Source organism: Anarhichas minor, unplaced genomic scaffold (genome assembly GCF_050575085.1).
Source record: "Anarhichas minor isolate MPS153535 unplaced genomic scaffold, ASM5057508v1 ptg000042l, whole genome shotgun sequence".
Classification (NCBI taxonomy): Eukaryota; Metazoa; Chordata; class Actinopteri; order Perciformes; family Anarhichadidae; genus Anarhichas; species Anarhichas minor.
In genome coordinates, this window is record NW_027466488.1 from 4,034,791 (window position 1) to 4,051,835 (window position 17,045).

Genomic DNA, 17,045 nt, shown 5'->3' on the forward strand with positions numbered 1-17,045 from the left:
ATCATACCAATGAGGTTACAGCAGAGAGGCTGCATTCAACACCAACCAAGTCATAAATACAAGTATTGAAGTGAGACTGAGTCACGCTGTGGGGAAAAGAAAATGAGAAGTTATTTTTGTTATTTCATGCAACAAACATCATCAGCAGTCGGTTGGGGTCTAAAAGCGATAAGCAGTGTACTTGGAGAGATAACACCCAACACAACACACTGGTTGTTGCTCAAAGTTGAACAGCATTGAGGTATTTAAATTATTTCACCCCACATTTTAAAAACCTGTACCTATCATCAGGCTGTCGGGTCACCTGCTGTGGACATTTATAACAAACTATTAAAAGCACTTTGATTATAATACATACAAATATTCAATTGTTGAAGAAGTACTCTGATCATTTAAAAGTAAATAGTTGTAAAAGTCATGCATTTAAAACGTTACTCATTCACAGCAAGATGTACTTAAAGTGTTAACAGTATATCTCCTGTTGTAATGTATCACTGTAATGAACTTACTGTTGCACAGATAGTTTTACTGTTGTACTTGGTTGAGGCTATCCAGTTTAATGTGCATCTAACTCAGAATCAGCAAAGTAACTACAGCTGTAAAATAAAAGTACTGATGTAAAAAGTACAATATTTGCCTCTGAAATGCAATGTGTAGTATAAGTATAAAGCAACATAGAATAGAAATACTTGCTTTACTCCTGTACTTTAAGTGTCCATCGTTACATTCTACTCTTAAACATATCCGATGCTTCTGATGCATGCATTGCTGAAGATGTCTGTCTGTCTGTGTGTTGTTTTGTGCATTTGATTCGACTGTTGCAACAATGGCAGGTTTGGGCGTTATTGTGCCACTAAAGTCGTTTCTGTATTGCAAGCACAATTACAAATAAATGCACCACCACATTCAAACAGATATGAGGAAGTACTGCCTCACATGCACCGCTGTACTTTTTGGGTTTTTTTCACAGGGAAGTGAAAGACCCCGAAGGCCACAGAGACAAAACTGCTCTTGGTCATTAGTAGCTGCTTCAGCTCTGCACTCTTTTTCTGTCACACTCATGAGAACACACTTGGCGCTTGGACTTACTGCTGACAACAAACACTCGGCAGGGAGGAGAGTTCCACTATTCAGAAGATGAGCTTTGGAGAGGACCTGCGATGCCCCCAGGCACATGCAGCTGTCATTCGGTTGCTGGACTCAGAGCTTCACCTGATGGAGGTCATGAAAAAGTGGATTGGTCATCGAGCTAAAAGTGAACGAGAGTTTTCAGTGCAGCTGCACCACATGGCGGCCATGGTAGAGAAGCTGGACCGGCCTCAGCCTGGTGCAGGACCGGACTACATCAGCCAGCTCAACAAGGTGAGGTCTTATAGTTCATTAATCATCAACGGATCATCACAGAACTATGCACTCGCATGTGGTCATATTGGAACAAATACTTCCCTAATGAAGTTAGCTTTTTTGCTGTCAACACAAATGTGTTTAATATTCAGAGCATTGAATTAAAAAATAAAGTGCATTGTGTGCCACAATTTTAGTATCCTAAAAAAAGGCAAAGGTACCAATAACCCTGACCCCTTCAGTTTAGATTGATCTAAATATATATGTTCTTTATCCAAATAAGGAAGCTCTTAGAAAGAGCATACCACCACAAGAAGATAGTTATTTTCTATTTGCATTTATTTGGTTTACAATACATCTAATCTTCACATTTACATGGATGTCAGACTCATGACCAATAAGTCCAATACAACCTGTATAATGTGTGTATGATATGTTGCTGTAGTGCTACCTGTTAGGGAGATGTCAACGTTTTCTAATTTGCTCAGAATTGATTTGAAAGCTGTTTGCAATTGCCCAATGCTTCCTTTAAATATTGCAAATAATGTATGCTTATGAATGCAACCTTTTGCAGGAAGCATTATGACATGAAGCCAATATGGAAAGAAAACCCTTTTTCTGCAGGTTCTCCAAATATCTACCAAAGATTGGATCACGTTGATTAGAGAAGAGATGAAAAAGAGTTTTGTTCAACAAATAAATAAATAATTTTAATTCTGCACCTCACAATCCAGGAGTTATGAGCCAAAAATATTAGGTGAATTTCTTAAAAACACTTGGTGGCTCGATACATGTTAAAAGACACAAATTAGTTTTTGGCCCATGGTCTGACTTTCATCAAAATGTATTGAAATCTATTGAGTATTTTTGAGATTAAACAAACAAATCCACATCCAAACGGAGGATAGAACGTGTGGAGGACTGTTGTTCTCTGGACTGAATGACCTGTCTCGCTGACCTTTTCCCCCCCGTCTGTCAGTCATGGGGAGTCCTGGTTTCTCAGACGGACTTCCTCAGTCAGGTGATGAAGAAGCGCTCTGAGGATCTGCTGGATGGTCCCATCAGCAAACTGACGCTGCTCATCAGAGACAAACAGCAGCTCCGCAAAACCTACGCAGAGCAGTGGAACCTGCTGAAGCAGGAGCTCAGCAAGGTGTGTGATGAACACACACACACACACACACACACACACACATACACTTACACACACACATACAGTCCTTTTCATGACTTTTCATTACATTAACTATCCTTAAATCAAGTTTTAACGCTAAAATGATTTTCGAAATGGGTATGTGCAATTGTTCCCATTGTGTCGCATGCAAAAACGCATGTCCCCACAACTATGGTAAAACACGCTTACCCACACATAATCTCAAATATACAACTATTTACAGATTACTACTTTCATACCAAAAGGCAGGTGAACCACATTTATACAGTCAGACGTCCACATGTGATAAAACTGGTCACTGCTGAAATTAAGCTTTTGACTTTTTTGGTATTGAACTTTGATTCTTGTTGCTATTTGTTTGATTTTTTTTTGACAGACAACACCCCTACACAATAAGCCAAATTAAACAATAATGTCTTGCATATATTCTTAAATGAAGAAAGCACAGCTGGGGTCTGTGAACTAATACTGCTTAGTTACATTTCACACATGTATTTTTTTGCATTTTTAGGGATGATATACTTAAAAATCATCTTGCATGTCAGCTGTTAAGAAGAAATGCTTCTTTTATTTTGCAACTACTGTTGGACTTTTGAAATAGCACGTTGAGGTTATTGTGTCAAAAGTTCCATGTTATGTCAAAGACAATGTCGTCGTTTTTATTACCTGGTCCAAACATATAAAATGACTATTATGTGTTGGCGGAAGTTGTCGTTTTAAAATCTATTTGTTGATTTTTCTTGAGTCATCTTGACATACACATGAGCATTGCAGTCGCAGCATTATAAATAGACAGCACTCGAATGAAATGAGGTTCAATAGACTGGAAACAGTGTGTGCAGATGCAGTTTTTAATGCAATCTCAAACTGTTGGCTGCTCCACACAGTTTTTATTACCCAATTACATCAGGGAAGTGATGTGCTCATTTCCAGTGATCCATATTGGGTCGCAGTTTGGCCGTCTGGCAGGCAGTTTGTTTATTTTAATTTTCTGACTTTATTGTGCAGACAACAAATTTGGTTTTGTGTGAATAACTGTGTGGCACAATAGATAGATCTTATGTCGTGATTGTGACTAAACAAAAAATGTCTGATTTTGCACCGGCAGCTCAACAAAGGTCAGGTAATTTCCTTCTGTGTCTTCTTCTCTCATGTTTGTTGTTCCTCTGCAGTGAAATATCTGAGTGGGTGTCCACTTCCTGTGTCAGATACATCACACTTATTGAGGCAGCTGTTAACCACACAAATTCAAAAGCTTCTGTGAATATAGCCCAGCCTTACACTAAATGTTTTCCATCTCTCTGTGTTTCTGTGTGCTGCTTCAGGTGACCCAGACAGAGCTGGAGAGGCTGAAGAGCAGCTACAGACAGGCAGTGAGAGATGCAGCTCAGGCTAAGAGGAAGTACCAGGAGGCCAATAAAGGTGTACATACAGTAACTTTCCTCTCTGAGCAGAATCACTTTCACACTGATGGCACAGTTTTTTGTTTTTTTGACTGTACAAATCTGAAATGTGGATTTCCTTCACAACATAATGTGTTATCCTGTGTGTGTGTGTGTGTGTGTGTGTGTGTGTGTGTGTGTGTGTGTGTGTGTGTGTGTGTGTGTGTGTGTGTGTGTGCACAGATAAAGAGCGAGATAAGGCGAAGGAGCGTTACATAAAGGCTTCAATGAAACTCCACGAGTTGCATAACGAGTATGTGCTGTCTGTGCGAGCTGCTCAAGTTTACCATCAGCACCACTACAGTCAGATCCAGCCCGCACTGCTCAGTGCACTGCAGACTCTGCAGCAGGAGATGGTGCTCATACTGTAAGATTGCATCTATACACTGTGTGTGTGTGTGTGTGTGTGTGTGTGTGTGTGTGTGTGTGTGTGTGTGTGTGTGTGTGTGTGTGAGAGTGACATTACTTTAAAGTGGTTCTCTTTACTGTTTACACTCAGTGGGCTGATTTACATGCACATGCTTTCCCCTAGTAAATCAACAGTGAGCAATAAGTTCTATTTTTGTAAGTGTTATGTTCATAATATTTAGTCATGCATTTGAGAGAAGTGACTGTTGTGATGACTTTTCCTTGTTTGCGCAATAAGAAAACTTAGATATGCAAAATTGAAAATATTACTTTAAATAGGAAGATGATCCAAATGGAAAGCATAATCTGAATTTGGTGTTTGTTTGTGCTGTAAATGTTAATCAGCTGTCAGATCTCAGATGTCACAGCTTGTTTAAACACAGAGTTTGCATAACAGGCCCTGCTTGAAACAAGACAAATATAAGAAGAATTCAAACATTTACTTTACTGTGAAGGACTGTACAGTAGATTTTCATCGTACTGATATAAATTAACCTGCCATTAACCAACCTGTACATCCGTATGTTGTTCTTTGGAAAAATGTAATGTACTGTACATGTGGTTGGGATGTTTGGCTACAACTTGCAGAAATGCTCCTTGAAAAACTGACGTTTGCCTTATTCTGTTTTCATGTGGCATCTCTGACCTCTGAACCAGAAAAGAGATCCTGCAGGAATATTTCGACATCTGCACTTTCCTTAATCATGAAGTGGTGCGGATCCACAGGGAGATAGCTTCTGCTCTATCAGCCATCGATCCTCACAGAGAATATGAGAGCTTCATCCAGCAGAACCGGTAGACTGAGTCAACATTTCAGATGTCAACAATGCAGCCATGAAAGCTAACCCTGCGGAGCAATGACACTGTGTGTTTGTGTTTACAGGTCTGTAGGGGAGACTCCTGCTTGTGCAGAGTTTGATTGTAATCTGCTGGAGGACACTGAGCAGCTCAATCCTAGAGAGCTTGAACTGAACGACCTCACGCTTGAGACAATCCAGCACAAGTGAGAACAAACGACGCAATCTCATCCAGATGACCAGACTAATTTCCTTTTTTAGTGTCTGAACAACTTCCTCCTCCTAAAACTCCCTGCACGTCTATTTACCTCCTGTTTCCTCTGACAGTTTTGCATCAATTACTTCCTCCCCTTGTGTTATTTCTCCTCCTCCCAGACTGACTGCGGTAGAGGAGGAGCTGCTGTGTCTGGCTCGGACTCTGGGCTCTCAGCAGAGCGCGGTCGAACAGCTGGAGCTGGAGCTGGACGTAGAGTGTGAGGGTGTCAAGAAGGGCCAGAGGTGAGCGGCCCACAGACAGAAGCAGAATCAGCGAGTCTCTTAGGGGTCACAGAGGAGGTTTCAAAATAAAAACACACAACCTTTGGTTGCCATGAAGACAAATTACTGAAGTTTGCCTCTGCGGGCAGTCCTTCCCGTCGGGAGAGTTCAGTATGCTCTTGGCTGGGCAACAGCTAATAACTAGTGTGGTCTCAGGGGGCTGTAAGTGCCTTATGAATTATAATATAGCGATATGGTCAGAGTTATGGAGCTCGATCCCCCCTCATTTGTCTTGGTTGATGAGGCTGTCTGAAGGTTGTTAGAGGTTTACAGTCCAGTGGGAGTGATCCAGTCTTTAACAAGCTCCTGGAGGGAAACAATGTGTTTAGTTATTTATTTGTTATGTGGTGGTGAGTGGAGGTTATGCTGCCCTTTGGTTTGTATTTTGAAGAAACATTTTGTAAATCAACAGTGGGTGACACCTTGTAGCTGAGAATCTGTTAACCTGGGGAAATTGAAGACTGAGTACATTTACTTCCGTGGTTCCTACTCACCGTCACTCAGAGGATCATACAGAAAGATGTCATACAAATAGTCAAAGGTTTATATATATTCAGTTTAAGATCACAAGTATATATAACAAAGAAAAGCAGCAAATCCTCACATTTCAGAAGCTTTGGCAGTTTTATATTTAAAAAGGACTGCAACAAGTAATTATCATCCAAATCGTTGTAGATTCATTTCCTGTCAATCGATTAATTGTTTCAGCTTTAGTCAAATGACCTCAAACTATCTGACTCAATGAACACCTAGCATTTTTGCAGCATAGCAGTACTTGTTGGTTTCTGGGTCTCAGGGCAAATAATGGAAGTGCCAAGCAATAGCGTGTGCGTTGTACTTAATGGGAGCTTGGGAGGTGGCAGGGTACATGCACAATGCACAGGGAGGGAGGTTGAAGTGGTCAATGGGGGTGCAACAGTAAATTGTTCCCCTGGTGGCCTCTAGCAGGTTAATCCAGCATGCACTGGCCATTCCTGTACTGTTGAATCTTGTGTTTATCAGCATTTGTTTTATAGCAGGCTCATTTCACCTCACTAGTAGGACTCTTAGGGCATTTAAAGGATTACTGGTCTTACATGCTGACAATCCACGACAAAGGCTGACTAAGCTGTCGCCAGAGAATCTTATTGACCGCAAGGGAGCTTCTGTAACCTATTTACACAGACGGACTTCTTATTGATGTCTCTGTGGTCTTGTGCTGTCTATTTGCAAAACTTGTGTTGTTTTATTGACATGTGCAACCCTTTGTGTTGCTCACACTGACTTACTGACGTACCGCTGCTCTCTGCTTCGTCCAGGGTCTACCATTTCAGCAAGAGACATGCGATGGAGGAGTGCCGGCAGCAGGTTGCTCTGTCCCAGGGCATGAGAGTCAAGCTGGAGGTTCAGAGGCTTCTTCTGAAAGAGAAACTGGACCAGCTGGGCTCCAAAGAACCTTCCTCTGCTCTGCAGCTGGACCCAGACACCGTCTCACTTTCGTCCAACTCAAGCAATGTATGTTCTCTCTGCCAGGGTCTTTCTGGTCTTTTTTAACGCCTTATCTAATTACAGCATGAAGCCGACTGACTTTAGTGACCCTGTGCCTTTTCCTCTCGCGACGCCAGTTTTTAGGGACATTTCTCTACAAATATTGGATGCATTACCAAGAAATTTGGCACAGATATTCATGTTCCCCAAAGGATACTTTTCATCGAGCACCACCATTATTGGTCAATTTTTTGGTTTAGGACCACAAATCTTTGTGTTTAGTGCTAATTAGCAAATGTTAGCATGCTGCCACGTTAAACTGATATGGTGACCCTGGTACAAGTATTATACCTGCTTAACACCAGATTATTAAACTTGTGATTGTGATCAGCGAGTTGTGAAAGCGAGTTGACATTAGCATATAGCTCAAAGCATTGCTGTACAAAAGTAAAATCTGTTTGTTGACTTAAAGTCTTGTTTGATTTTGTCAAGTTGAGTTCAAAGTCACCAATTTTGTGAAAATGACTCGCATGCGACCCATGTGTCTTGAGTCCACACCTTGTTTTGTACTGTGTCGCTATTCCTTTAGCAAATCAATGACCAATAAATTAACCCACAATCAAAACGCTGCTTTATTTACTAAATAACTCTGCAACTGGACCTTACAATTAGATTTCATACAAAATAATGACATAGCCTTGCAAATCTTTATATACTTCTCGATGTTTTTTGCCAGTTATTTTATATTTTTACTGACCAGCTGTGGATCTCTTCTTTTTTCAGTACCACAGCCCAACTCCCTCCAAACTCCTCATGGACGGGCTCATAAATAATCTGGGTGGCCTGTTTAAACCCAAATGTGAGGTAGGTGAAACACTGAATTACAATCAATTACCAATAATTACAAAGATCAATGAAAGAGAGTACAAGTGGACTGTTTGGCATTGCATTGTACACAATGAACAATATCTGTTCCTCAGTATGTTGTTGAAGGACATTTTAAAAGGAAGGACACTTGATCCAGTTGAAATACACTCTGCCTTCTCACTCTTCCACCTGCCTGCTCTTATCTTTAACTGCAGTGTGTTTTTGTACACTCAAACCCTCTTACCACACAACAATCAATTCATCATGTTTTGGAGAAAGTGTATCCACCGCTGCAATTCACTCAGGCACATGATCTTTCTTTGGAGTTTGGTGCTCCTGAAAGCACTGTTGGACAAGGTCAGCTTTGACGGTCAAGTCGCTACTTTGGAAACGCTGCCTGACCTAAAAGCCATTTTACATTACAATGTGTTATCATCGCTCACAGACGGAGCCATGACCCAGTTGAGCTGCACACAAACCCTCTATAGTAAAAGGCCTTGTGCAATAAGTTTAGTGTCTGTAATGCACTGGACTTAAGGCCTAAATTATTTGCTGTTTTTCTTTAACTGTGAACTACTTCTTGCTCTCCAACTCCCAACCCTGTGGTTCCCCGGAGGCATGGAAGGTGGTGCAGTTAGATTAAAGTATTACAGACTCTTCTTTGAAGTATCTCCATATATTCTCTGCAGAGTCACCCTAAAATCCATCCTCCATCACTTCGTATTGTTTCATTATTCATGTCAGCTTTAAGAGATTCTGCTATTCTCTCTTCCTACCTCCAGGTGCTGCCGGCCCTCAGCCTGGTGCAGGAGGTGGATCGTCCTCTGGGGCAGCAGGAGTGGTACCACGGAGCCATTCCCAGACTGGAGGTCCAGCAGCTGCTGACGAATGACGGAGACTTCTTGGTGAGGAAGAGTCAAGAGAAACAGGGTTATGTGCTCTCTGTGCAGTGGGAAGGATCCTGCAAGCATTTCCTCATTCAGAACACAGATGTAAGTTAATCAATAAGTTGTAGAAGGAAATCTTACATTAGACACTGTGTGTTTCTGTGTGTGTTTTACATCATATCTTTTTGAATATGCATGCAAGTTTTGAAGACCACTGATACTGCCAAAAATAATTAAATGCACTGTTTCCTTCCAAAATTGTATAAGAGAAGACTATGAGAGCTTTTACATTTTATTTTCTGCAAATTAAGTTTCGATGATTAGAATGAAAACATGGATACAATAAGTTATTTTAACAATCCAACAATTTAAAATACTTTTTGTTGTATATGTTTTTTTCATTATGTTCTCAAGTTTTTCTACCTTCTGTATGTTTACAAATTGGATTTTCCGTCTGTAGAATCTGTATCGTTTAGATGGAGACAGCTTCCACAGTATCCCGCTGCTGATCAGTCATCTGCTATCCTCACGACAACAAATCACCAAGAGGTCTGACATTATGCTGAAGAAACCTGTTCTGAAGGTACGGCTGTCACACAATTCAAACATATCAAAGTGCTTCTACAGTCGTCACAGATAAACACACAAGCAAACATAAACCTGCTCTCTAATGATCTTTCCTTCGAATCCTTTTCCCCCTTTCTGTTCTCTCCTTTCTTGCTGGTCTCACAGTTTAAAACAGCACCACTTTATCTCTTATTGTTCATTTTTAACCCCATTAGGACAAGTGGGTCCTGGAACATGATGATATTATCTTGGGACCCCTAATTGGACGGGTAGGTAAACTTAACATCTGTTGATAGAAATGTAGTTTTTTATTTATTACTTTTTGTTACACACATTAATAAGGTTAGCTGTGAGTCCATGTGTTTGTCTGCCTCTGAGTCATATATCTCAATAAAACAAATCCTGTAAGTTGACGTAACAAGAGGCCAGCTCTTCATAATTGGTTCGATCAACCAACATGATTGCCACTTTAAAGGATAATTTCACATTTTATCAAGCATATCTTAAATGAATACTTACATTGACAGAGTTGTATTGTTTGTGGTAATGGTTTCTCCTCTGGCTGCAAAGAGATCACGTCTGAAAGAGATGTCATTGTAAGTGAATGTAAAGCTAATATGAGGCTTCATCAGTGCGAATTGTGTTGCTTTCACTCTGCTGTGGCTCAGCAACACTGTCCTTGGAAATACAAGAGATTGATTTTTGTAACTGTGGACGATATCCACTTGGTCAATGTCATTCAGACTGCTGAAGTCTCATATTAGCTGCCGCTGGACTTTGGAGGTATTCTTTCCACAGAAGGAGGAGTGTAGATTTAGTCCCCCATCACTCATGAAATCACTAACATCATTTAGGAAGGGGTCTGTTCATGGCTGGTATGGACGGGAGGAACAGTTGCAACAATCAATAAACCTTTCTGTAACCTATCCTTCATTTGACCTGCCAAGATTTCATAGTTTGAATACTTTAAAGTGGTTAGAATTGATGAACATTTGATCTAAAATTGTCATCAAATTGTAACCTCAAACCAAAGACAGAACAATCTGAGACTGAACTTGAACTGTTAACTTTGGATTAGTTATGTCCCCTGCTGTGTTAGAAAGGAGAGTTAAAAAGACTGTAACTAATGTTGGTGTTTATACTACACAGGGTAACTTTGGAGAAGTGTACAGTGGTCGTTTGTGCTCTGATAACACTCCTGTAGCGGTGAAATCCTGTAAAGAGAACCTGGCCCCAGAGCACAAGAGTAAGTTCCTGATGGAAGCCAGGTTAGTACACGCACGCACGCACACACACACACACACACACACACACACACACACACACACACACACACACACACACACACACACAGAGACACACAGACACACACCTCCTCTTCTGTGCTGTCCAGGATCCTGAAGCAGTACGACCATCCTAACATTGTGAAGCTGATAGGAGTGTGCACTCAGAAACAGCCCATCTACATCATCATGGAGCTCGTTCAAGGTCAGTATGAGCCTGTGGGACTCTACCTTTATATCTCTCAGCATGTTTAAACCAACAGCTCTGATCTTTATTTGACCATTATTCTCTGTGTGTGTGTGTGTGTGTGTGTGTGTGTGTGTGTGTGTGTGTGTGTGTGTGTGTGTGTGTGTGTGTGTGTGTGTGTGTGTGTGTGTGTGTGTGTGTGTGTGTGTGTGTGTGTGTGTGTGTGTGTGTGTGTGTGTGTGTGTGTGTGCACATTTCATAAGGTGGGGATTTTATCTCCTTCTTACGGCGTGAGGGTCACAGTCTGAAGCCTAAAATGTTGGTGAAAATGACAGAGAATATAGCCTCTGGCATGGAGTTCCTGGAGAGCAAGAAGTGCATCCACAGGTTGGTCAATCAATAAATCAATATTTGTACAATATTAAATGATTTTATACAATATATACAACATTTATGCAAATCCTATTAATTAAATCAGGAACAGGGCTTTGTATAATTTAAGAGACACTAAAGCAAATGATTATTTAGTCAGATTTGGTGCCTGTAGATGAAGAGAGTCAGAGCAGCAACAAGAATCCCCACCCCATTAAAAGTCATCCTTATTAGTGCTTCACGTAGTGTTCAGTTTTGGTGAATTTCACGGCGTTAATCAATAACTGCTGACCTTTAAAGGGATGCAGGAAGCTATTGCAGCTTTGTAGTTTGCCATGTTTGCCATTCACTTTTGTTTACAGTAATCTCCGCGGTTGGCATACTATTCCACAAAGGAGAGATGGTTTGCAGACAGCGATGACACAGGAGGCGATGGCACAAACAAGTTTCTAAAATAAAATGTGTGAATTTTTTGTCCCGTTTACAACCGGGGCTGAGAGTTTGCTAACTGACTTTCAGCAAGCTTGTTCGCGTGGGGAGCTTTATTTTTCCTCATAAATAACGTTTTATCCAACAAAATGATGTGCAGTGATGAACCAAACATCAGGGGAAGAAAACAAAACAGCAAGTTAAGTGGTCAGCAAGTTAACCGCTGACTCAGCAGCTCACCAACTATCATGTTGCCAGATTGGACTGGTTGTTTCCACCCAGTTAGACTCATTTTGATTAAGTTGGGCTGGTAGATACAATTTTGGCTGCTTTTGTCAATATATGGCGGGGTTTTGAAAATACTGTGAAAATGATATAATATAACAATTTACTATAATATTCATTGTGTTGATTTGTATGTTAATGATGTGCTTTCCATTACGCATGTATTGGTTTTACGGTTTTACAAAGGTCTCTGACAAGGTTATGAATTAGTCGGGTTTTAAGTTGTGATTGGGCAATCTGATCTGGCAACACTGTCATCTAGCCCTGCGATTAGTCACCGTGTCATCTGCCCCAACAACTTCTTGTGGTTTGACTCCTACTTAGAGTAAGGAGTTTCTGATTGTAATGGTTGGGCTGAACACCTGGTCTGATTGGACGTTGTCAGCTGGTAGCTAAACCGCAAATGAATGAGCCACCGATGGTAAAGCATAAATGAGATAAGTAATGCTAATCAGCTTATGAAAGAGCAGCTTCACTGCTCCCCTGAACTAACAAAATGCTCCATTTTGAAAAATGTATTTTCAGATACAGATACACAACGAGGACATAACAAAGATACAAGTAACGGAACAAACATACCAACACGAAAAAGCATCCTTAGATCAGAGCACGGTTTTCTGTTTGACTTGATTTCTAAAAGCTGCGTGTTGGATCGAAAGCCACCATGAATTGAACACACAGGAAACATGAAGCACAGCAGAGCAGTGTGTTAGACAAAATGATGGTTCTGGTGAAAATACATCAGTTGCATATTAAATCATGTTCATTTTACATGAAGTATGATGTCGTTTCTACAGAAACAAGTGAGGAACAAGCTGTGTGCAGATGGATTTCAAAGCCTTTACGATACATAATACAGAACTCAATCTACTTCCCTAACATAGTGCCATACAACGGTTCACCAAACTAAACTTTCCCTGCAGCACTTCCCCATAATGTTTGACTATATGCAACAGTCAAACAATCGATTCAAAATGAGGGATAAGAAGTTTTCTTAAATAACTGATGGCTGTTGTAACATTAAAGGGGAAGCTGGAAACAAGCTCTGCTGGCTGACCTACAATTTTTTTTCACTTACATTAAAAAGACAGCACAACCATTAATTCAGCATTACATTACATTCATTTGGCAGAAACGCTTCGTATAAATCGGCTTATAATGAGTGCATTCAAACAGAAAAGAAGCAGAGCCTAATGTCCTCAAAACTGGAGTTATCCCAAATAAACCTCTAACAGTGTTCAGAGAGTTATGGTGCAGCTTTTGTTACATAAGTTAGAGCCAACGTGTGGTGGGAGATGTGTAGTGACTCCTGTCCTGACTTCACTTTGAGTTCAGTCCACAGGTCAAGGACAAGAAAAGGCTGCCTCTCTATACTTCTTTGTCCTGACTGTTGGTTGACGGAGAGATTAGTAATACGATTTTGAATCATCTGCAAAAGAGGCAGGGAAGAAATGGAAGGATGCTGAAATGACTGAATACTCATAAAGATACAAAAAAATGGGATTTTGTACGTAATCTAAGAACACACACAAAAAAAAGTGTGCTTTCAAAGCATTAAAAGAAAAATGAGAGAAAGCTGAGATCAAGATTATGTTGTGAAAACATTCATAATGATGCAACCTGAAAGGGAACTGTGACATTATAGGGGATCAATAGCTGAGTGGGAGCGATTGTGGTGCTTTGAGTGAGGCATCAGTGGAGGTTATCAGTGCTCCGGAGAAGACGTGAGGTTGTGACACCTGGCTCATTACAGGAGCACTGTGCGGTTTGCCCAGCGGGGACAGATCAGAGCAGGCGGCTGCTAGCTGCTCAGCCTGTAACGCTGCATGTCAAACTGCCTCACGTGCAACACTCGAGCCATGACAGGAACGCCTGTTCTCTCGCTCCTTTTAGTCCCCTTTTTTCTTTCGCCGTTTCTCATTTTTTCATACAGATCATGATGCTGTTGTGTCTCCTTTGTATCTTTTTTTGTATCAGCCCCTGCATTCATCCCTCTTACTATGCATCTTCCTCCCCTGTCTCGTTGTCTTTTCAAAAGGGACCTGGCAGCAAGAAACTGTCTGGTTGCACAGCACAACGTGGTGAAGATCAGTGACTTTGGGATGTCCCGTCAGCAAGATGATGGCATCTACTCTGCAGGGGGCGGCCTTAGACAGATCCCTGTCAAATGGACGTCTCCTGAGGCCCTGAACTATGGTAGGCTACAGCTGTTCCTACAGCTGTTTCTGACCTGCAGTCACAACCAGCAACACTTCTGTTTCTCTCCGCCAGTAGTCAATTGAAAAAATGCCTGTGCCTTTGCCAATGCTGCCGCCTGCTGGTGTTTTAGGTCGTTTTACCACAGAGAGTGATGTCTGGAGCTTTGGAGTTTTGCTGTGGGAGACCTTCTCCATGGGAATGACGCCCTACACGAGCATGACCAACCAACAGACACGAGACGAGGTGGAGAAAGGTAAAGACTCTTCAGGCAAAATAAGCCAAACGTCGATGTGTTTTTATTTGGGAGAATTCCTTCTCCTCCTTTGTTTCTGAGACTGATGTCTTTTTTTAGATTCCACATGTTTTATAAAATGTGTACAGTGTGTTAAGATGTCTCGATGTCTGTTTTGACTGTCTGTGATGTGTGTCAGGATACCGTATGCCCGCTCCGCACGGCTGCCCCGTGGAAATCTCCAGGATTATGAGCAGCTGCTGGCAGTACGACCCCAGAAATAGACCGTCTTTCAAGAAACTTCGGGCTGAGCTCAGTACCATATATAGCAAAATTACGTAAGACAAGCCTGCTGGTTGGACATGTACTGTAGACTAAGTTCATTTTCTTCTGTCAGTTTGATTTGGTTTGTAATGTTGCATCTTCTTTTCCTTCGTAAAATATGTTAAAGTCCAGTCTGAACACTGAAACAGATCTCTTAAAGACATGCAATTTGAAACAAAGTGTTAAAAAAAAACTGGTACTAAACTTGTTGTGGAAATAAACTTGCAAATGGAGATTTAAGGACTTGTAAAGTATCAGTGAACCAGTTGATGGCAGCAATCTTGTTTTTTCCCTTCTTGTGATGTGTGTCTGTTTTTTGTTTCCTCCTCATTCTAAAAACAGACTTGTCAAAACACAATATACTGTGTTGTGTAATATTACCATATCTGTTGAAACCTGTGTGGTCCGTCTCAAAGAAACCACAGAGGTCTGTTATTCTGACACATCCTCCTAAAATGCTGCCAACACAGACATTGGGACGATAAGGTTTCAATCAGCACAGCCTTGGGGGCTGTGTGTTGCTTGTTGGGTTTTTAGGATCAAACTGCAGACCTCCCTCGGGGGGGGGGGATTTTAGTTCTGTTAGAAAATAGGAAGCATGTTGGTGTAACATGACTGCCTGTGATTACACAAAACTATCTAAAATAAAAGGACAGGCCTATTTGAGCTGTATTTTAACTTAAAGCTGCTATAATCAATAATTTTACCTAACAACAACAAATATGAACCAGAGGCCATCTTGCGATAGGTTCACATCCCCCTTCCTCACTTCCCACCTCCCTACTTGCGGCCCCTTCGCTCAGACCTCAATCATTTCTCCTCTTGACCTTCATTTCTGTAAAGGTTTGTGATGCCAGATTTGGTGTAACGAAATCAGGCAGAAAGATAAACACCTGGCAAAGTATTTAAAACCGTGTCTGTGATACTAAAGTAGGTGTCTCCAGGAAAACATTTTGCCATGATGACTCACACACAGACTCACCAAGTGAAAACAATTCGTCGCTGTCACAACTGGTAGTGGAAGGACAGGCCTAATTGAGCTCTATTTGTTCTTAGGGCTTCTAGTCAATATGTTTTACCCAAACAACAAATGTCATGTGTAATGTGAAAGGGGTCCATCGTAGTGACAAACTCACAAAAAATCATCTCCAAAATCTGCAGTTCCCCTCATCTCTTAGCAGAATGGACCAAACATTAGTGTCACAGCATCTTTTTGGTTTTATGACCCTCAACTTCACTGTTTTGGCCCACTGCTCTTATCACTTCCAGATGCAGCAGGCAACTGTTTTCATCTAAAAGAAACTGTACGTGTGTGGGTTAAAATCATTCATTTTCTAAAGTTTGACTTATGGCCGAGTCTGTTTAGCAAGTAACGACTGTAGCAAGCACTGTTACCGTGGATACATGCTATTTAATATTCGGCACTAATTTATGTGGTTTAATTGTTGACTGGTCAGCCCCGTTAAACCAGGTCTACCTCCCAACTCGTAAGATACAGATTGTTGGTCAGTACCCCCCCGGTGTCACAGCCCAATGTTGACCCACCCGCGTGATCAGAGCATCGCGTAAAGAGATGGGTCAAACAAACAGGACTTTCATCCAGGAGACTGCTGTTCGTGTCCTGAGCAAAAGTAAATGTTTGTCAAATGTTAAATTTGATCTTGTGACTCGTTTGTCAGTCAAGCTTACGTCAACCACGCTCTTTTCCTAAACCTAAGTGGTTTTGTTACCTAACTTCCTGTGAAGACAGAATGTAATTTATTATGCACTGTCCATGTAACAAGTGGAATTTGACATGCCGTCCCTGCCAAGTCCAAAACAGACACTAGAGGGGTATCTAGAGCGTGGTAGCTTGGAGCTTATGACCACTGACCAAGTGTTGGTATTTGACGAGTTGGGAGTGAGAATGCGTTGCCCTGGTATATACTGCGGACAGCTGTCAGGTGCAAAACTGTTTTTTCTGTGGCCAAGGTAAAAAACAATTTAAGTCAACATCCTTTGAAAAGAAGTAAAGAAAATAACCTTGTGTGATGTTCCTCCTGGTAACCCTATATGGACCTGACCTCCAGTAGAGGAAGACAATTGCATTCAGCAGAGAAAGAATTCCTTCAAGACAAAGAGAATTTATGACGCAGAGAAACTTTCACAAAAATAATTTCAATGGGAAGCTGCTTTCTCTTTGTAGCCTTTGTTACCATGTTGAAAACAGAACATTTAAACTGTAACACGTGGCAGTGGAATAGT

At 41.2% G+C, this 17,045-nt stretch overlaps 1 protein-coding gene across 1 annotated transcript; it reads left to right on the forward strand.

Annotated features, from left to right (window-relative positions):
- The first annotated feature begins 1,084 nt into the window (after positions 1-1,084).
- On the forward strand, positions 1,085-15,036 carry fes (FES proto-oncogene, tyrosine kinase). Its single transcript, XM_076110036.1, has 18 exons — positions 1,085-1,362; positions 2,324-2,497; positions 3,844-3,940; positions 4,144-4,327; positions 5,026-5,163; positions 5,252-5,371; positions 5,541-5,663; positions 7,001-7,196; positions 7,953-8,033; positions 8,819-9,028; positions 9,384-9,506; positions 9,706-9,759; positions 10,640-10,758; positions 10,884-10,978; positions 11,224-11,347; positions 14,085-14,242; positions 14,376-14,498; positions 14,677-15,036. Exons 1-18 carry the CDS (start codon positions 1,138-1,140, stop codon positions 14,817-14,819), a joined length of 2,487 nt encoding a protein of 828 aa, XP_075966151.1. The 5' UTR covers positions 1,085-1,137; the 3' UTR covers positions 14,820-15,036.
- The last annotated feature ends 2,009 nt before the right edge of the window (positions 15,037-17,045 follow it).